This window comes from Zonotrichia albicollis, chromosome Z (genome assembly GCF_047830755.1).
Source record: "Zonotrichia albicollis isolate bZonAlb1 chromosome Z, bZonAlb1.hap1, whole genome shotgun sequence".
Taxonomy (NCBI): domain Eukaryota; kingdom Metazoa; phylum Chordata; class Aves; order Passeriformes; family Passerellidae; genus Zonotrichia; species Zonotrichia albicollis.
This window is the reverse complement of record NC_133860.1, coordinates 2,883,319-2,903,923: the sequence shown is the minus strand read 5'-3', so window position 1 is coordinate 2,903,923 and position 20,605 is coordinate 2,883,319. Positions and strand designations below refer to the sequence as shown.

General features: G+C 41.3%; 2 protein-coding genes across 4 annotated transcripts in view; one reads left to right on the top strand and one right to left on the bottom strand.

Moving 5' to 3' along the window:
* The window catches only part of LOC141727141 (uncharacterized), a 14,004-nt gene extending 8,901 nt beyond the window's left edge, over positions 1-5,103 (bottom strand). Inside the window, exons 1-2 of the mRNA XM_074533041.1 lie at positions 4,971-5,103; positions 2,781-4,786 (exon numbers count right to left, since the gene is read on the bottom strand). Coding sequence (XP_074389142.1) covers positions 3,996-4,786; positions 4,971-5,103 — 924 coding nt within the window. The 3' untranslated portion in view covers positions 2,781-3,995. The remainder of the gene's footprint in view (positions 1-2,780; positions 4,787-4,970) is intronic.
* On the top strand, positions 4,401-20,605 carry ZFAND5 (zinc finger AN1-type containing 5). Of its 3 annotated transcripts, none has more exons than XM_005489634.4 (6): positions 4,401-4,537; positions 7,508-7,665; positions 8,085-8,196; positions 8,609-8,706; positions 18,479-18,604; positions 18,853-20,605. In XM_005489634.4, exons 2-6 carry the CDS (start codon positions 7,515-7,517, stop codon positions 18,999-19,001), a joined length of 636 nt encoding a protein of 211 aa, XP_005489691.1. In that variant the 5' UTR covers positions 4,401-4,537; positions 7,508-7,514; the 3' UTR covers positions 19,002-20,605. The 3 variants fall into 3 exon arrangements, with proteins under 3 accessions (XP_005489691.1, XP_074388581.1, XP_074388582.1); XM_074532480.1 differs by lacking the exon at positions 4,401-4,537 and adding an exon at positions 5,620-5,751; XM_074532481.1 differs by lacking the exon at positions 4,401-4,537 and adding an exon at positions 5,848-6,003.

The following is a 20,605-nucleotide window of genomic DNA, read 5'->3' as shown; positions in this document are numbered from 1 at the left end:
ATGCACATGTAGCCATGAAATCCAAATAAAACTATAAATAACATATAATACACAATTTAAGAAATGCTATACAACAATACAATAATATAAATAAATATTAGAACCAGGGGCTATCAATCAGTTTTCCTACAAAAGGCATCTTTCAATGAAAAGTGAGCATAAACCCTAATGCTCAGTTAAGGTCTGTTAAAAAATTAAACAGGAAGCAAATTTTCAAAGACCAGTCACTCGAGTAATGCCTCATATTAGCTCTAGTCATCTGAAGTTGGCAGTATGCTGTCTTTTCCTGTTCTGAGGAACATTTTTGTCCTGATATGCAAGTTTCAGTTATGCCCTTAAAATTCCATCCTTTAAAATGTTCCATACTTGTCATAAAATAATTTTGGCTTCTTTACACCCAATACCCTAAACCGAATTGTAAACCAGGTTTACATTTACCTTGTAAACCCATTCATTACAATGTTGTTAGCATTTCATGAGTCTTCATATTGCACCAGATGTAAAGTTTATTCCTTTCTATGTCCTTGATCCAGTCTTAGCTTCAAGGCATAATTCCTTGGGCTCTTCTGCACGAAGGATCTAAGCAGCTTAAAAAGGTAAATTTCTTTTATGGGCCCACCAATTCCTTCTCTGAATTTCATTCTCTGAAATTCTCACCAATTTTCACTCTCTGAGGAAATTTACTGTAGGTTGGTTTTGACACAATACTCTGATATTTATGGTGTTCCCAAAGAACACTATATGAAAATATTGGGGCACAGGGAAGGGAGAGAAGACATTTTTCTGAGGAAACTGAAAACAAAAATAGTATTGTCCTGAAAACTTCTATGAGGAGAGAGTTAAACTTGTGCTGGTCTTGGGGGGTAGTGGAGGGGGGGGTGTGTGGCTATTCTTCCTTAGACCTAATGAGGGCATTCATAGACCACTATTGCAGTATCATGCCAAATATTTATGTATTTCTGGTAAGCAAATTATAATCCACAGATCCAAATTTGCTCAAAAGCATTGAAAAGATAGAAAGGTGACCTGCTCCAAGTGAAGTTGTAGGAATGCTTTTATGTCACACAGAAATCCAAGTGATTGCTGTGCCCTGACGAGTTTATATTTTGTATGACATACGTCCTTGTATCAGTTTAAAAACCCAGTTTACAATTACATCAGGCATAAGGAAAGGTACTAAGAAAGGCACACTCTGTCCAGGGGTAGAGCTGGGTAGCTTAACAGGCTCTGTACAGCTACACAGACAAAAGAATGTTGCCACCACCATGAGCATTATGTGAACAAGGACAATGCTCACCTGTATTGAAAAAACAGGTGCTGCAGATTCACCTGCTTCCATGTTGCAGTTTCTCTGCTACCTCACTCCTCTGACCTCTCTACCAATCAGCACTGCAGCTACAACATCCATCTTCAAATGCTCATCTCTTTTGTGAAAAATTAAAACACATTTGTTGATTGTCCAGGAATAAGAACTGGTCACTTTTCAGATTCCCTGTATCAGATTCCCTGTATCAGGACCACAACACAACTACGGTTTGGTCTTTGCTTAGAAGATGCTCAAAAATACAGAGAAATCCAACAAGGCAAATTAGGGCAACAATTAGGCTTTAATTGTTAGATACATAAAATAAAGTACTAGACTGGGCAGAAATTTTCTGCAGTCTGAATGACCCTATCTGACTCCTATTCAAATGTAGGAAAGGAAAAAAAAAATCAGGATTATCAAGAGAAGTAGATATATACTATAGCAATTTTTCTCAGGAAAATAATTGAGAGGAAGATACATGGCCAAGTAAAGCAAATAATCTATCCTCTTATTGCATAAAAAAAAACCAAACAAAACCACAACAACAACAAAAGAAACCTAGCATAATTTAGATCAGTGGTCTACACTGATAAATTTGTCAGGGCACAGCAATTACTTACATTTCTGTGTGACATAAAAAGATTCCTATAACTTCACTTTTTTTTGTGCATCCCCATTAGTAAAGCATTTTTGATCACACACGCCTAGCCTACAAATATTTATTTTATCAGTTGTATACATACATTACTGAAGTTCTAGTATTTCCTTCTGGCACCCCATTAGATCATCTCATGTGGGCCCACTTTAGACACCACTGATTTAGATCATCTAAGTATCTTAAAAAACTGCGGTGCTTTGGAACACAGAAACATCCAAACACGGGGGCTTATTCCTTAAAATGTTGCAGAAAAGAGTTGGATTGAGAAATCTCTATTAGCTATGATCAGATACAGTTTTCCAGTCACAAGTAAAGACTATCAAACCACAGATTATATTCTGTGCATTGATTCCAGTTTTAAAATAATTCAGTCATTAGAGAAATTAAACAAGTAGCTGGCCCAGCCACTGGGTAATCAGTTGATGAAGAACTATTTCAAGCACCATCAGAAAGCAAGGTACAAAAAGTATCATATATTAAAAAGAGGTCTTGAGAGTTGAAAATGAGAGCTATGAGAGCAGAGTGTGAACATTTGCACAAAGAAAAGAACAGTCCATGAACTGTCACGACTTTTGGGAGCACGGCAAACTCTGAAGATTAAAATGAGTCTGGACAGTGGTGTGTCATTGGCACAACAAGGAGGGGAAATTGAGAAGCACTGGCCAGGATCAACACAGCCAGCTTCATTGAGGCACCTATTCACCACAGTCACTGAGATGCATAATTCAGTGTGCCTTAAATTACACCATAGTAATGATAATTCTAATACTATAATATGTATAATTATAAAAATAATTAACTATTATCTTGTTTTACCTTGGAACAGAAGTTCACAATATTTTCAGTAGTACACAGAAAAAGAACATGAAGGCCCTGTAGTCTTGTCATCTTCCAAATTTCTTTTAAATGTCAGCACTACAGAGGAAAGTAGCAGGGAAAAAGTACTGGCAGTCTTTTACTGTCCTTCTTAGGTGAAAGCCTAAAATTATATGCCATAAACTAGTCCAACATATTTTAGAGAAGAATGGATGGGAAAGATGGTCACTCTGTCCTCTGTTAGACTGCATCCCATAAATGTCTAAAAACAATGTATCTCAACCAAAATGTTTCAGGAATGCTACACCTCAAGTCTCTTCAGAGGGCAGATGCCCTTCATCAGGAGATGAGCTTACAGTCTTTCAAAGGAGTTTCTGGAGCCTTGCTCAGATTCCCAAACCACTTATTTCCAGCTTGCCTCATCTGCCAAGTTCTAGGTACCCATGTTCTTGAAGAACTCACAACATGCAACAAGAAACAAGAGCTCTAAGACAATGGAAGCAGTATGTTTCTCCTCTACAATGAATATGTCCATCACAGAAGACTTCTTTAAAAGTGTGTCCCTCAAACCAGTCACCCATTTCCTCAGAAGGCAGCTTGCTTGTGATGCTGCTAAGCAAACATCAGGAGATCCAAAATCATTGTCCTTTGAAGCTGTGGGTTCTAAGGATGCACATATTCTTTTGCTCCTTGTTATGAAATCATAGGGTTACCCTGGGGGTGTCCTCCTTTTATGGGTCCCTAACATTCCAAACATCACAAATTAGAAAAGGTCTCCAAGGCAGTTTTTTGTGAATCTCACAGTATTTTTGAAGGTAGTAACCTCTTAAGGATAAGAATCAGTACAAAATGGCATATGGAATTAGCTCATCATTGGGTTAAGTAAAACATACAGTTATTTCCTTATTCATTCTGTCCTGTGAAGCTCAGCTCTTCAGAGCAGCGAAAGAACAGTTATCAGACAACTGGCAATTAAATTTATAATGGGCAGTTAAAATTGGACGTTCTCTTCCCTTTCGGAGCAATGCTCCTGCATTTTGACATTCCATCTCACAAGCCGGCTGAATCTTGTAGGCAAATTTAGGTCAAATAAAAAGAAATACCCAAGAAAAATTTGTTTTAAAGGCAATCTACGTTCTCCAAGGCTCCAAGAGCGCCGCAGTGTGCCGGCGCTGAGGCGGTCCGTCCCCCGGACACCTAGCGGTAATTGCGCACCTAGCAGGCGCTCCGGCAGCGAGGAGCCTTCCCGGCCCAGGGCTCCCGCGCTCGGTGACGTGGCTTGGGGACAGAACGGCGGGCGGGCACCGGGAGCGCCCCGCCCCAGAGCGGCAACGGGCGGAGCGCGGGCCGGCAGCACGCATGCACCGGCGGGCGGGCAGAGGGAGGAGCCGCGTCCGCCGGGCGGGCTGGGCTCCTCCCTCCTCCTCCTCCTCCTCCTCCTCCTCCTCCTCCTCCTCTTCTTTTTCCTCCTCCTCCCTCTCCTCCTCCTCCTCGTCGCCGTCTTCTTCTTCCCCCTCCCCACCCACCCGTCTCCAGCGCTTTCCCGCCGCCCGCCTTCCACGCACGGCGGGTCCCGCCTCGCGCCGCTGCCGACACGGCCGCCGCTGCCGCTGCGGGAACAAAGGAGCGAAGCGGCGGCGGCGCGGCCGCCAGCCCGGCGCCCCCCGCTACCCCCGCTCTCCCCGCAGCCGCCCGGAACTGTCCGAGGCGCCTTCTACGGCACCCGCCGCGGGGTTTGTGGCCCCCGCCGGGAACAGGTGGGTGAGGGGTGGTATGCTGGGCTTGGCTCCGCGGGGCCTTTACCGCGACGGGGTGTGCCCGGGCCTCCTCTCGGGCGGTCTCGTTGCGTTCGGCCTTCGGCGGGGCCGCTGCGGGGCAGCGCAGGCGGCGAGACAGTGAGGTTCCTGTGTCTAGCGGCGGCGTGGGGCCTGCCGGCGGCGGGGCCGACCGTGACTCAGGCGGTTGCGAGGAGCGGCCGAGCTGGAGACCCCAATCCGCTGCTGCCGCTCCTCAGCCCGGCAGCCTCGCGGGTCTTTTGTGTCCGGGTGTCGGGGGAGGCGGAGGGGGTGGGAGACGCGGTTAAGATGCGCGGCACTGCGGGCGCTTGGCAGGGCCCCCCGCTTTGTCTGAGTCAGCCGCCGGACTGCAGCCGTCTGGGGAGCGCCCTGCTCTGGTTCGGTTCCCCGGTACCGACACTGGGCTCTGCCGAACGCGAGTGAGCGGCGAGTGACCCGCGCAGCCTTTGTGCGTCCTCCTTTTGTTTTGTTCCTGTGTTTCTCGTGTTTATCGTGATCCCTTTCCGGAAGGGGGATGTTGAGGCCATTCGGTATGTAGGTCAGTGAGCCCGTTGCTAACGCAGTGCCCAGGTTTTCGGGCTGCTTTCAGCGCGCGTTGGGGCCCTCGTTTTTGTCGTTACGCCGCCAGTGCGGGATCGCCCGGCTGGACGGCGGCAGCCCGGCCATGGCCTCGGGCCCGAGGGGATGACTGAGGTGCGCGGCCGGGGCCGCTAACGGGATTTACCCTCCCCTTTCTCCAAGTTGGGCTGATGACGGCGAGGTCCTGGTGGAAGAAGACCTTTTTTGATTATCTTTTTCCCTCCTCTCGAAGATGAGCGGTTGGGTGTAACCCTGCCCGCCCCGTGTTGCGGGGCGCACTGGTGGAGCGATGGTTGCTTTGGGGCGCCCATCGCGGGAGGCGGCGGGCTGGTAATGCCGCATTTTCTGGGCTGCAGGTCAGCACCCGCTCTCCCCGCTCCTCCCTGGAAGGGAAGGGCAGTCGGGTTTCGCCGGCGCCTCCTCCCGGAGCCGGCGGCCTGCGGGAGATATAAATAGGGGGTGACTTCAGCGGGCGGCCCGGGCCCGTCACGCCGCCGCCTGACAGGCGGAAGCGCAGGCGCTCGTCCGCCCATGTGACCGGCCCGCCGCGGCGGCAGCGGCACCGCCGAGAGCGCAGGGCCCGGCCCGGAGCTGCGGTAAGGCGTCGGTCGAGGGGCGGCAGCCGTAGCGGGGTTCCCCTTGTCAGGCGGCGCCTTGAAAATGAACGCGGGTGAAACCCCGGCCGTCTCCCGGAGCCTAGAAAAGCGTGACTTGTGTGTTCAGCGTTGGGTAGCAACGTTCCGTCAGGGGCATGCATTTCAAGTAGCGTAACACTCTGCCGACCAAAGGAGCTGCTGAGTTTCTAGTTTGCGCTGGAATATTAGAGTTGGCGCCTAAAGCAACATTTAGTAAGTGATGAAATTTTGGGGCACTGACTGGGAAATAAAACAGGTCAGTTGATGTTGGCAGTGTGTTTGATAGCATATTGATCTTACCTGGCTAGTAACAAAAGGGCAGCACTATTATTTTTCTGTGTTATGTAGACATAGTTCTGTGTATTGTCAAAGATGACAAGATTTTTTCAGATTTCCTCTAGGTGGGTCGGGCTTTCTTGTAGCTCCTTTGCTCGTGTGTTTGGCTGTAAAATTGTATCAGATAAAGTGTGAGGTCATGTTGTAGCCAGAAAGAATGCTATTTATACCTGGAAGGTGTTAAAAGCTATAAATAGTACAGCTATTTATACCTGGAAAATTAGGTCCTGTGACTACTAGCTGACAGGATGAATTTTGCTTGTTTACTTTCTCCCGGTTTTGCTTACTGTCATCCCAGAAGTTTAGTTTAGCTAAAGGCACCTGTCAGTTGCAGTTGTACTAGGGAAACATAAGTACTACTTGCCGTGTGAGCTCTCTTAATTAGAATCATTTTTCTTTATGCTGTAACGAATTTGCTTTTGGCATTTTTGACTTCTAGCAAATCTCAGCTGTCAAATATCTCTTACTGTGACTGTTTCTGAATAGGAAAACAGCAATCCAAAGTTTATACTAAAATGTCTTCAGATGCCATATGCGCAGCTTCTACTAAATTTAAATTTTAGTGCAATGTTGTTACATTACTTCAATTTGTAGCAAATGCATGATTACGGTGTTCCAGTTTTATTGCCCTTGGGAGTCAAGGATTTGGCTGCTATGCCTTTTTCTACTAACCTTGCTTTTCAGAGGCTAACAGGCGGCGAAGGTGAAGTTATTATTTCTAGCATGCTTAGCACTGACTGGCTCTGGAGGGCTTAGAAGTCTTGACAGAACCTGATTAGAGAAGGGATTTTTTTCTTCTGCAAGTGTGTAAGCTATGTAACAGAAGATATTCAATAGTTTGGAGTTGTTATTGTTATCTCCCTTGGAAGACTGTTGTGAGAGTAATTGTGAAATTAGCCTCAAAATGATGTAAGATCAGTGCTGAAAAAGCAGGGCTTTTCTGCTGGAGTCTCTTGGCTCTGCTGGAGTACAGAAAAATAAGCTATATTATTTGCCAGAACTGTTTTGTTGGTGTGAGCATAGTCTTATTTATTCTGCATATCCCTGTTAGTGCTCAGAAGCTAGCACTTAAGGAGGATTTTTGTCTGTCAAATTAACTTGCACATGCAGTTCAGTGCTCAGCAAGTATATTATTTCTCAGTATTAGTATGATGACACTTTGTCTTGTACTAAAGGTTCGTAATGATGTTACTTAGCAATAAATTGCGGTCTTGAATGGTATATTAATGTTCATATAACCCTCTTTAAGAATGGTGATATCACTTGGTGAGGCAGGATGAGCAGATATACTTAAAATTCTTTAAATTCTTAATACGTTTAACCCTGTAATTGATTTTGGTGGCATGCCTGCTTCTAATGCAGTTTTTGATTTTATTTACAGCATCGAGATGACTCAGGAGACAAACCAGACCCCAGGGCCTATGCTGTGTAGTACAGGATGTGGATTTTATGGAAATCCTAGGACAAATGGGATGTGTTCAGTTTGCTACAAAGAACATCTTCAGCGACAGCAGAATAGTGGTAGAATCAGCCCAATGGGTAAGAGTGTTGGGAATTGTTGGGGGTTGGGTTTCTCTATTTCTGTAGAAATTAAATATACAGAGAATTACAAGGGCTATTAGAACGTTTTGTTAGAGAACTTCTGAAGGCTGAACTGAAAGAATGAATATTCAAAGAAAATACGACTTAAAAGCACAGTAAAGATAAAAATAATTTTTGTTTAATGTTCTGGTTTGCTTGGCATTCAATCATAACTTGCTTTCCCACTTAGCCACTTCTGTTAGCATTTTTTTAATGCAATCTCTGTTGTGGTTATTATGTAAAAATGTCTTTAAGTAAAAAATAATAAGCAGTAGCATTGAAGATTGTATGCAGGCAGTTCATAGCTGTATAGGAGACTATTTAATTAATGTGTTTTCTGTGATTTGTTCATAACTTGTCAAATTCTTGTTACATAGGAACAACCAGTGGTTCAAACAGTCCTACCTCAGACTCTGCATCTGTACAGAGAGCAGACACTAGCTTAAACAACTGTGAAGGTGCTGCTGGCAGCACATCTGAAAAAACAAGGTAAAATAAAGGTTGTACTGTGACGGTTGAATGAGCTGTGTGTTTGCTAGAAGGCCTGCAGCAATCCTGTCCTGTTGCAGTGAGTGCCTGCAGAAGAAAATGGGCCTGACAGGGCTCTATGAATCCATGTAAATTGAAAAATCATTCAGATATTTGGTGTTATAGTACTGCAGTAAAAGGAATGGGTTTTGTTTATCTACGGAACTAATTTGTTACAGGCTTGCCTGTTTTTTTCTAAAATACTACAATCTAAAATATAATAAAGAAGTATTTTGAAGATAGTAGAAGTATAGGTCAGGAAAATGTATCAATAGTGACTAAACCAATAGTTCATTAATGGGTCTGAAGAGTTCAAGCTTTTATTACTAATGTAAAACTGATGTAAATTTTGTGTTTCACTGTGCTTAAACAGAAACGTGCCTGTTGCCGCATTGCCTGTAACACAGCAAATGACAGAAATGAGCATTTCAAGAGAGGAGGAATTAAAACCGAAAACCGAGACTGAGCCAGGTATGTTCTCGGCAACACTGGTCATAACCAATGTCTTAACATGAGTGCAAAGTGTGTTTACTTTCTGAGTAGCCATCTCCTGTTGTGGTGGTGGTCTTAAGAAATGTGTTTAGGATGCTTTTTGAGTACAGTCTGCTCAGAATAAAGAAAAAGGACTAGTTCCTTTTTCTTTATTCCAGAACAGCTTTTAAATATATGTTAATTGTTAGTAAAAGATTTTACACTTATAGGGGTGTTTTTAGATCCCTAACATTTGTTTTTAAAGGTGAGGCACTCTAAAATCATATTAGGGCAAGGTGTTCTGTTTTGAAGTGGAACTGTTTGGATTCGGTATGTTATCTAGCAGAACAATTCCAGCTGACTCATGGCAGTCAAAATGGCTTGTTGTGTTTGGAGAATGGTGCTTAATAAATTCCATTCTACAGAGAAGTGAGGCTGTTGGGGAAGGGAGAATAGGTGGTTTAGAAACATTAACAGAAGTTGCTTAGGGTTCTTGAACTAATTGAGTAATCCCTAGATATACTCAATGCATTGTTTCAGGGATGTAGGGTAGTTGCAGCTTTAAATGTTATGTGTGAATTGTCCATTTAACAGTTTTATGCTCATGTTGGATTGTTGTAGCTGGAACAGTAAAACTTCGAGGACTGAGCTAGTTCTTGTACTGAGGCAGAGAGGGAGGGCAGCTTGCTTAACCTAACTAGTGAACAACTGAATTTGTACCAAATGGATATCTTAACACTTAAAACACTTGTTTTGTTCTTAACAAATCCAAAGGTTTTTTTTTTTATTTATCAGCTCTGAAACAGTTTTAAAAACTAAAAACTGATGTGTGTAGTAGGAAATCTGTTTACTCAAGCTGAAGGTAAAATCTGTTTCTCCAGTTTTGAAGTCATTGAGATAAAAATGGCATCAGATGCTGCTAAGAACTCTATCAAAGTGGTTTTTATCTAGTTATATCTTTGCCAACAAAGACTGTTCTGACGCTTTATGTTAATTTACAAAGTATTTGTACAAAGGGTTTTTACCATTTTCAGTAAAAGCTGTCACAAGCTTGTGTAGAGATGGTTGGAAATTCTACCAGAGAACTTAAATGGCTCTGGAAAAACTTGAAAACTTGAAAAAACTACCTTCTGAGAGAACACACCTGTAAATTCATGAGGCAGCCTCAGCTGCTATCATGCCCAAATTCCCTTTTAAGTGTTATTGTTTGGCATAGATCCTAGACAGTGTAAGATAATGTCCTTATATACTATTCTTAGGGTTTGTTGGACTTCTTAATTTAACAGTGTTCGCTATATTTAGTGGTGCATTACTCTGTGTCTTGCAGGCAAGAGAAGCTGGCCTGGACTTTTTAATAAAAGTTCCTGATGTGTCTGGACTAGGCAGATTTTTTATCTTCCTTTTTTCCAGTAGCATCCATTATGTGTTGGTCTCTTGAAGACAAACTGGAACAATTGTAAATAATTTGCATCACCTGATAGCAATGAAAGTTAATACTCTCTTTTAGACATGATTCTCTAAAATAATACAGTCATAGAGTTGTTAATGAAATAAACGTGTAGCTATCAGCATAGGCTGACACTAGAGGCAATATCGTAACTGGACGGTACTAGATAATGAGCTGTATCTTCAAAAATATGAAGTCACATTCTCTTTTGCCAGCTGTTCATTAGCGAAAGAGATTTTGTATGCTTCCCTTACAAATCAGAAACTTTAAAAGAAGGATTACATCTGGTAAATTATTTGTTTTTGCAATCCTGTAGCATAAAATTATACTTTTTTACTTTTGGAATTGAAACAACTGACTAGAAAGTGGAGAAGTTGAGAAAAAATAAACTATCGTTATAAATTATCAAATCGGAAACCAAATCTATAAGAAAATTTAGCAATGAGTTATTAGATTGTTAACAACATAAAATTTTGAGAAAAACCACCACAGCCAAGGCAGCGTCAACCCCAGGTGTCGGCGCTGGGCGAACCGGGATCCAACTGACAAAGTGTCAGCGTCTCCCCAGTGGTTCACCCCGACTGCTTCAACAGCTAGCTTATATACAGTGTATTCTGCCTGAGGCAGGGATGACTGAATGTTCCTTTGTGTCCCTTCACATGTAGAATTGGGGCCATACGTGTGCAGGAATAGACAAAAGTTAGTCCAGGTGTCTAGATGGTTGTCTGAACACTTTGGAAGAGCCTTCATTCACATGTAGCAGAGTGGTGCCAGTGCTTGAGTATAGTAGATGCAATCTTCCCAGGTGCAGGTCGTCATGAGTGGCTTAGACATTCCAGGGAAGTCAGCAATCATGGCCCAGAAAGGTTTCATTCATACTTTTAACAGACTTGATATTTTTTTTTGTCTGGCAACTAATTGAATAAAAATAAGACTCTGCTTCCAGCCAAGGGATGTATTTTATACATATATAGCATGAATTATCTCTACCATATACTACACTGTGAAGTTTAACGAGCTTGTTTCTATTTATTTTGTTGGGAATTTTTGTTTTTTCTTTGCTCAGATTGAGGTTGCAACCTAGATTCGCCTTCAGAGCAGACCTGGTGCTAAGACAATTGTACCTTAACATCTGAAGAAAGGCATGGTGGATGTAACTCCGTTGTAACTCTCATGATTGTTTTCTTGTAACTTGTTGAAGTGCTGTGAGTCTTGACTGGATTCCAGGCACCCATGAAAGCCTCACTCCCCTCCTCAGCTGGACAGGGGAGAGAAAATAAAATGATGGGTTAATGGGTTGAGATAAGGATGGAGAGAGATCCCTCCCCAGATACCTGTCAGGGGCAAAACAGACTTGAATTAGAGGTGTGGAGTTTATCATTAACAAGATCAGAACAGGATAATGAGAAGTAAAATCAGACCTTAAAAACACCTTCCCCCGACATCCTCTGTGCCTCCTAACCCAGTGGTGCCAGGAGCCAGGGTTGTGGTCAGGTCATCACCCAAGGCGCCTCCTGCTCAGGGAGAGGAGTCATTCGCTTACTGCACTGTGGGCTCCCTCCCACTGAAGAGAGCTCTCTGTGAATTTATCCAACATGAGTGTATGTCACGAGCAGCAGGTCCCTGAGAACTGCTGCAATATGAGTCCATTCCATGGGCAATGGCACCCCTCAGACTGCTGCAGGGTGGGTAACTTTTCCATGGGGTACAGTCTTTCAAAGACAGGCTGCTCCAGCATGGGAGCAGAGCCCCTGTCTGCTCCCATGGGGTCACAGCCTCCCTTGAGGCATCCCCCTGCTCTGGCCTGGGGCTCCTCCCTGGGCTGCACATGGATCTCTGCATCCCCGTAGACCTCCGTGGCTGCAGGGGCACAGCTTTTCACAATGGTCTGCACCACAGGCTGCGGGGGAATCTCAGCTCCAATGCCTGGAGCACCTCCTGCCCCTCCTTCACTGATCTTGGTGTCTGCAGAGTTGTTCTGCTCACAAGTGATTACAACTGATGCTGTGCAACAACTTCTCTTTTTCTTTCTACTTAAATATGTTACCACAGAGGTGTTACCACCATTTCTGATTGGCAGAAAGCAGCACATCCCACTTTGGAGCTACCAGGGATTGTCTCTGCCAGACGTGGAAGAAGCTTCTACCATCTTCTGATAGAAGCCACCTCTGTGGCCTTGCACTACCAAAAACGGGCCATACAAAACCAATCCACCGCTATAAATAAATGGTTTTAAAAATAAGTTTATTTCAACAATTGTATTGTTTTAATGCACAGCATATTTTTAGCATTTTCTTAGACTTTTGTAGGTGATTACTTTGCGAAATTATCAGCTTCTAGTCAGGTCTGTCAGTGTTTCCAGACACAGTATCTGCACTGGCTCAAGAGTTTAGTACTTTTTGTGGTTGTTTTTGATTGGATTGGGTTTTTTAATGCAGTAATACTCTGATTAGGGTGTAGTGTTATATGTAAGTAGTATGGCTTATGAAAAAGTAAACCAGAAATTAAACTGATAATGGTATTGTGTAAGTTACATATTTTAAAAATATGTAAATACTGTCAACTTCTGTCCATGCTGTGACTTATCCTGTCATGCAGCAGCAGCAGTGTTAGAAGACTGCAGGCAATGCTGATTGGCATGTCTCTGCTCTCAATCAAGCTGTTAGGGTTAGAGCTGTTTTACAGCTGTTGAGCATTCAGGTTGAGAGACCCTGTAATGGGTTACCCTTGCTATGCTGTAGGTAGAGGCAGTTGCAGGTAATACTCTGGTAAGATGTAAGGTAGCTTATGATGTCGGGTAAGATCAAGATGTACGTACATGATGTTCCATAAATCTGTTTGTAATAAGTGCCTTGTTTGTTCCGGTTTGTTTTTACACATGGCTGTACTAGTTTCACCACGTTGCTTGCTGTAAACAGTTACATTGTATTAGTAACATTCTATATTGTGTTTGAACTAATTAGCTTGTCTTCATGTTTCCCATGCCTGCTGTAGCTTTGGTAAACACTCCTGATTGAAAAATTTCAGAAATTAAGTCTCTTGTAAGCGCTGAAGCTGTCCACTGCACAGAAAAGCGCTGAGGACCTAACTGCTGGTTCTGTGTGTGTTGGTGATAGCACATTATTGTTATTATTTAATAGTGATACACCATGCATGTCAAGTCTTTATGATAACCAAATTAAACTGTGTTTCTGTGACTGGGGAATCAGTATGTTGTGTTAATGGGCATATTAATTTAAGGTATTAAATACGCAAATAGAAGAGTTAGACTTAAGAGTTAGGCATGGAGAAGTGAGTGGCATGCTGCAGAACATTTATATTCCCACTCTTCAGCATGAGAGTAACCATGATGGACGTTTGTTCTGCAGCCTTTCATCACAGGCACATAGGTTGGCATAGAAGTTATAGTTCCTGAGCAAAAGTTCAACAAAGCATAGCAGGTACTGCCCATCCTTCCAGACTAAAGTTTTGTGTGCAAGCACCTTGTTGTCTTAGACTAACCCCAGCTGATAGCTAAGTGCTATGCAACCACTCACTCAGTTCTTGCTCTCCAGTGCTGAGGACAGTCGGTGGAGGAAAAAATGAAACCCCATGTGTTAAGATAAAAAAGCTTAACAATTAAAATGAAGTAAGATAAGCAATGCTGATGGTAGTAACAATATAATTGTAATGAGAAGAGGAGAAGAAAGAATAAACTCCAGATATTTCACCAGTGATGCATACTACATTTGGTTACCAACTGCTGACTGATGCCCAGCTCATTCCCCAGCAGTGGTTGGCAGCTCCCAGTCAACACTCCCCAACACTCCCCATTTATACACTGGGGGAAGTGTGTTCTGATGTGTGGTTTATTCTTTGGCTTGTTCATTCAGGTCAGCTGTCCCAGTGATTCTCTCTCCTGGCTTTTTGTGCACCTGTTTGTTTGCAGAGCACGTGGAACTGAGAAGTCTTTGTTTTAAAGTAAAAGCACTATTTAGCAATATTTAAAACACTAGTTTTATTATTTGACACTAGTAATATATCAGCATTATTCTCATACTGAATCCAAATTGCATCACTGTACCAGCTACTGAGAATAAAATAACTCTATCCCAGCTGAAACTAGGGCAGTTGTGCTCATATGCAGTCTAAGGATTCTATTGTGTCTAGTACTTCTGTTACTACTACTATTGTTTCAGGTCCATAACTGCAGAAATGCATCTAATGTATTTTGGATAACTTCTGACTTGACCTTTTCTCTCTCTTGTTTTGTTTTTTCTGTTTCTTTGATTCCCATGAGTCTAAGAAGAACTTTATTCTTAAGTTCATAGAACCTTTTTGCATGTAGATTGAGTAGCTGTTGTAGTTTGTCCTGTAGGTGGTTCCATCAGTGGCCTTGCTGCTCCTCTTGTAAGGATGCATCTTATCTTAAGGCTACATTTGAAGGAAATTTTCCAAAATTCGTGATGAAATGCCTGCATTTGTGTAGACTTTTTCAGGCAGGCTCATCCAGTGTAGGATTAGGTTAGTCTTTAATTTGCTAGGATAATAGCCATCATTGGCCATGATGGTAATGCATATTTATAGTCCCTGCAGGCAATCATGTAAGACCAAAATAGTGTTAATAAAAGCCTATCCAGTTCTGAAAATCAGTTGTCCCTAAAGTTTTTGGCATTGTACTAGGAGAACTGATCTGGTAAAATTTGAGTGAAGTAAATCTTTGCAGGTCTGGAACCAGAGACAGGAGAGGACATGACCAGGGTGATGGAGGGGGCCACACAGAACCCTAGAACCATTTGGGTTGGAAAGGGTTTTATAGATCATCTAGTTCCAAGTCCTCTGTTCCTGTGCATCACTAATCTTAGAGTAAAGAATTTCTGCCTAACAGCTCATGTATATCTATCATGTAATTTTTTCATGTTTCCCCGGATCCTATCACTATCTGCCCACATTTAAATCTATCCCTTTGTTTTATTATCCATCTAAAGTTGGAAAGGTTTCTGTAAGGTATTCATAGAGCCTTGTCATCTCCGTGCTGAGCAACCCCATTTCTCTCAGCTCGGCTTCATAGGAGAGGTGTTTCAGCCTCCTGATCATCTTTGTGGCCCTCCTCTGGTTAACCCCACAGATTTACATCTTTCCTGTGCTGAGAACCCCAGAGCTGGATTCAGCACTCCAGATAGGATGTGCAGTAGCAGAGTAGATGGACAGATCTTGAGCCCATTTCTCAAGTTTGTCCAGATCTCCCTGTCTGGCATCCCCTCCTTCATGCTGAGAATGCACATAATCCCTGTCTGTGTAACTGATTAAGACATGCAAGAGCAGGATTCCCAAGACAGAGCCCTAAGGGATGCCACTCATCACCAGTCTCCAACTGGACATAGAACCACTGACCACACCTCTCTGGCTGTGTCCATCCAGTCAATTCCTTATCAACCACATAGTTAATCATTCAGTTCCATGTTTCTCCAGTTTGGAGATCAGGATAAAAAAGTGCATCATACCAGTAAGAGCTCTTTTACAGCGGTGAGAAGTTTTAGTGTGAGGAGTTTGCTTCATCTGAACACTGTTACTGAGGAAGCAGGTTGACGGGTACCAGCAACCACTATTTTACAGCTTTTGGCACTTTTTCAGCTACCTGTTCTATAGTGATACATAAATCATTTTGTGCACTTTGATTAACACTGTGATTTCTGGCATAAATTTAAGTTAATATCTTGAGGACCGGAATTGTACTTGCCCAGTTGGATTTGTCTTTTGTGTTAAAGGAAGCCTTTTGTGGCAAACAACTGTAAGAACAGTATTTTGATTTAGGTAGGCTCCTGATGTCATGGCAGAACAACTGCAGTTTTCACTATTTTTCATCTGTAGGGTGATGAAAAAGGAATTTTGTTGTAGGGCACAGGGTGGGCAACTTTTTCAACTGTCCTCGCCATTACTCAGAAGCACATTTATGAACATTTAGCATCATAAAAGCCAATCAGACTAAAGTCTGGTGGCATAAAATAACAGCAGAATCCTTTATTCTTGGAGAGTAATAAATGGAACATTTTAGTTTGGATTTAGGGAGCTATGTCCCCTCTTGGCTTGGTACCTTTTAGTGACTATTACTGCATGTTGTGTCCTGCTTTTCCTCCTTGGAAGATGTGTTAGTTGTGGGGGAAGTATCCTGTTCAGCAGCCTTTTCAGGGAACGTGCTGCTGCAGTTTCTTAGAATCACTTTCATCGCTTTACACATTGTGGGCTGCCATTGTTGCAGTTTCTTCATGGAAGAAACTTGTATACTTGGAAGATATAGATGGAAGTATACTTGTAGTAATTGGTAACATTTTCCCTAGATTAATTTGTTCTCAGAGGCTTTGTTTTGTGATGGAGTGATCTACTAAGCTTTTTGTCTTGATAATTCCTGGGAAGTTTTAATTTTGGCTTCCTTGTTGATATGTGTTGACATATTATATAGGCAGTGATGTAAATGATTCTCTTCTCATTTTCATTTTTTCTTAGTGTATGTTGTGAGTGACCTTTTGTCACTGTTTATTTGCCACCCTCTATATTTTCTTAACAATGATTGAAACAGCATGCATGCTCCCAGGGCTCAGATTTTTAAATTACTTCTGACGCAGACAAAGCTTTCTCTTTACTAACTACACAACAAATTGCAATGTGTGTGTTTCTGGTTCCTCTTATTCATCTGTTTTGGCTTACAATTAGCTTTTTATTTTGAAACAAACTAGCAATATAACAAATCTTAAAAAAAGATATTTGACTATACCTTTGGAGAGGTGTTCAGTCTTTGTATTTTTTTAAGGCCATAGCTGACAGCTCTTAGCCAAGGTGCATAACATCTAACAGGTACACTCAGTTTGTGATACTGCTGGCTGTTAGGCCTGTTTTTGGTCACAGGCTCTCTAGTAGACAAACTGGTACTGAACACTGATTGTCTTAGGATTTAAAGACAGGTTCAGAGTGTCATATTTGTTCATCTAGAAAATCTTAATCAAAACAAATTGTTTCCATCAAAAAAGGGTTATAAAATATCTGCAATGTGACCAAAGAAAAACAACAGGTTGTAAATGACCTTGGTTGCTCATTAGCTCTGTTGCTATGATGTAGAGGTATAAAATAATGTTAGCAGTCATTTGTTTTACTGCAAGAAATTTCTTGATTATGAGCACTGAAGGTTCCCTGTTACTTCTGAGAGTTTGTTGCTTATAAGTGTTGTTTAGATTGTGAAGTCTTGCCTGGGGCATTTCTTGTGCAGTGAATTGTGAAGTTTTCTATGACAATGCAAATACAATTTTAACAAGCAAGTACTATTCAAAAGAATCCTGTCTAACAAACCATATTTGTGTGAAGTTAACTGCAAATACGTCCTTGAGGCTTACGTATTCCATTTATTATGAAATGCATTTTGTAATAGACGTTATGATAGACGTTATCATGCTCTGAGGGTGTTCAGCAAACTTGTGCCAAGAGCAGGTATTACAGTTGTGTACAAGTGCATCTCTCAGCTTTCCTTAGTTCCATTTTTGGATATGAAGAGGATATCAATTTAAAAAATTAAATTCTTGGGATAAAACACTTTTTTCAATAAAACAGCCATGTCTAAAGATGTTCTAAAGATGTCTAAAGAGGCAATTGAAAAAGTATTCATTTTGACTATACCTGTTTAAACACAAAAACTGAATAAATTGCAAAAAATACAAATATGCAATGTAAATTTGCACTTTGTTATTTAAATGAGGGCTCTTTAGAACTGTGTATTATGTAGCTGTATTCTCTATCTGTCATAGAATTAACAGCTTCCTAGCTGCTGTCATGGTGAGCTGCCTTAGATACCTGACTTCACTGCAGAAGTGGCAAAACGACCCAGTACTATAGCAGGAACATATTACTGAATTTCTTTTTTTTTTTTCCCTAAAATATGTTCATGTTAGTTATATCTTCTACAGAGGTATCTGTGTTCAGCAACTTTAGCTGTGACAGTATTGTTACTTTTTAGATTAAGTATTACTTTAATCGTATGATTTATTTAAATATAAAAGGTGCACACAGAATTTCTGTCATGCTTTTCAAGCCTGTATAGATATATAGAGTAAGTGCCATTTATTTCCTAAATGTTGAAATGTGCAGAATAATCTCAGTGTCTCAAGTAGTCGCAAGGGGTGGATAAAAATCCTTATTACTGATTCATGTTTTTAGACTAGTCAGCGTAGTACTGTAGGCAACAGATGTCAGGATCTTAGTGGTTGAATTAATCCTTACTGTATGCATACTATTTGATACCTCATGAAGTCATGAAGAAAAGCAAATTTTACCCTTATTTCCTTTGTGTGCTTTTAACAGTTGTTACTCAACCAAGCCCATCAGTTTCTCAGCCTGGTACTTCAGAGAGTGAGGAGAGAGCTGCTGAACTGCCGAAACCAAAGAAGAACAGATGTTTCATGTGCAGGAAGAAGGTTGGCCTTACAGGTATGAGAATACTGTCAATTTTAAACAAATTTGCATGATTAGTTACCTATTGCTAGATTAAACTTGACAAAAATTGTGTTTTATTAGATTTATCAGCTTTTTCACAATTCACACAACTTAGTAAGTCCATTTATTTTTCTTACTCTGTATATCACAGTAGACAAACAGGTCCCCTTTGTAGTGACCCTTAAATAACACCATAATTAAAAACTAATTCCTAGTAATGTTTCTTCTTTTTCTGTGTACAGGATTTGACTGCCGATGTGGAAACCTATTTTGTGGACTTCACCGTTATTCTGACAAGCATAACTGCCCATATGATTACAAAGCAGAAGCTGCAGCAAAAATCAGAAAAGAGAATCCAGTTGTGGTGGCTGAAAAAATTCAGAGAATATAAATTAATGTGCTTGTGAAAAGACTGACTGACTTTTTGTGGGGCTTTTTTTTCAATACATCCTAAAAACCATGAAAAGAGCAGGTGCATGGTCATTTTCCTTTGTTTTTGAAAGTTTTACTTCTAGTCCTGTCTGTCTAAATGATACTTCAAATGTTTGGGTGGTTGTTACAGGCAGAATTGGATAGATACAGCCCTTGAAAATGTATATGCCCTCCCCAGAATAGATGGATGATCAGAAACCTGCGCAGTAATACACATGCACAGAGGACAGACTCTAGTTCACATGTGCCAAACAGATGTATGCAATCTGCATGTGTGCAGCAGCTCTGCCTTTTGAGATGTGCATGAGGTGTTTAATGTTTGGCTAATGTTGTATGCCTGTTTTGGAGAAGGATACATCAAAACAGTTCGCAGTCTACTTCTATAATTTAAAATCTCATTCTACTTTTAGTTGTCACACTCCCATTTTAGTTTTCCAGCAGAGTGCAAGCTGTGTAGAGGGGTGTACCACCACAGTAAGATGAGCGTCTTTGCCATATTTTAGTCACTTAACAACTACACTGAGAAAAATAAAAAAAATCAGATACATATGAGAAGAAAATTGCTTTTTTAAAAGATTACATTAACTCAAGAATCCTGAAAAAAAGTTCCCAAAGGAGATGTCCTATTAGGAGCTTAAGAACTGGCCTGCAACAGAATTGTCCATTTTTCCTTGCCTAGCTAAAAATGTTGTGTAGCACAATATTGTAAGATTGGTTTTCAAAACACAGTTACAAATGTTTCTAGACATATCACAGCATCTCTATCAAGCAACACAGGTCTGAATAAGTTGCTGAAATACTAGAGCAGTTTATTATTCATGTACTACTTACGTTCTGTGTGTTCCAAGTTCAAAAGAATATTAGGAATTAATTTTTCTAGTTTTAAATGTAACAGTTGCACCGTTCTGCATGGAAAACCATACCTAACATGGCTGCTGTAGACTTAAATGGTAGCTGGAACCACTCTTGGAGGGCTGCTTTATCATTTTTAATTGTACTTGGGTATAGGACTGTAGTGTTCTTGGGTGTATTGCATGGGCTGCGTTATCTACGGCATTGTACAATAACAACTAGAAAAGGCAGTATTCTTCACTGATGCTTGTCTGGTAATATATATCACTTCTGTGTTATAATGGAAGGGGTTTTTGTGATGTATGAAACTTGTGTTTTTTATATAAACAAATATGGTTTAGACTAGTGTTGTGGTAATGCCTGTTCTCATTTGTAAATAGTTACATACATACACAAGGCACTACTCCTACCTGATTTTTGTTGCCAGTGTTCATTCTTGGTTTTTACTTCACTATTAAAAGCGTCAGGTTTCCGCTTTTAACTTTGTTCTTCTGAGTTATTAGATATGCAAACATGTACAGATAGTTCATATTTATGTATTGCACATAAGCTACCCAGCATCTATGCTATATTGTATTATGTAAATAATAAAAATAATGTACAGAAGGAAATACTTCCTTTTATGGTAGTTCATTGGTTTTAGTTCTTGCTGTAATGAGAATGTGACCTTGTAGAGGATCAAGTGCAAAGTTTAATATAAGTTCTTACAGA

What these genes read in the sequence shown, in the direction of transcription:
- ZFAND5 (XM_005489634.4), top strand. Translation starts at nt 7,515, where the DNA reads ATGACTCAGGAGACAAACCAGACCCCAGGGCCTATGCTGTGTAGTACA. An exon ending in TGGTAGAATCAGCCCAATGG is followed by an intron (nt 7,666 to 8,084) that starts GTAAGAGTGTTG and finishes CTTGTTACATAG; the next exon opens with GAACAACCAGTGGTTCAAAC. An exon ending in GAAGAAGGTTGGCCTTACAG is followed by an intron (nt 18,605 to 18,852) that starts GTATGAGAATAC and finishes TTCTGTGTACAG; the next exon opens with GATTTGACTGCCGATGTGGA.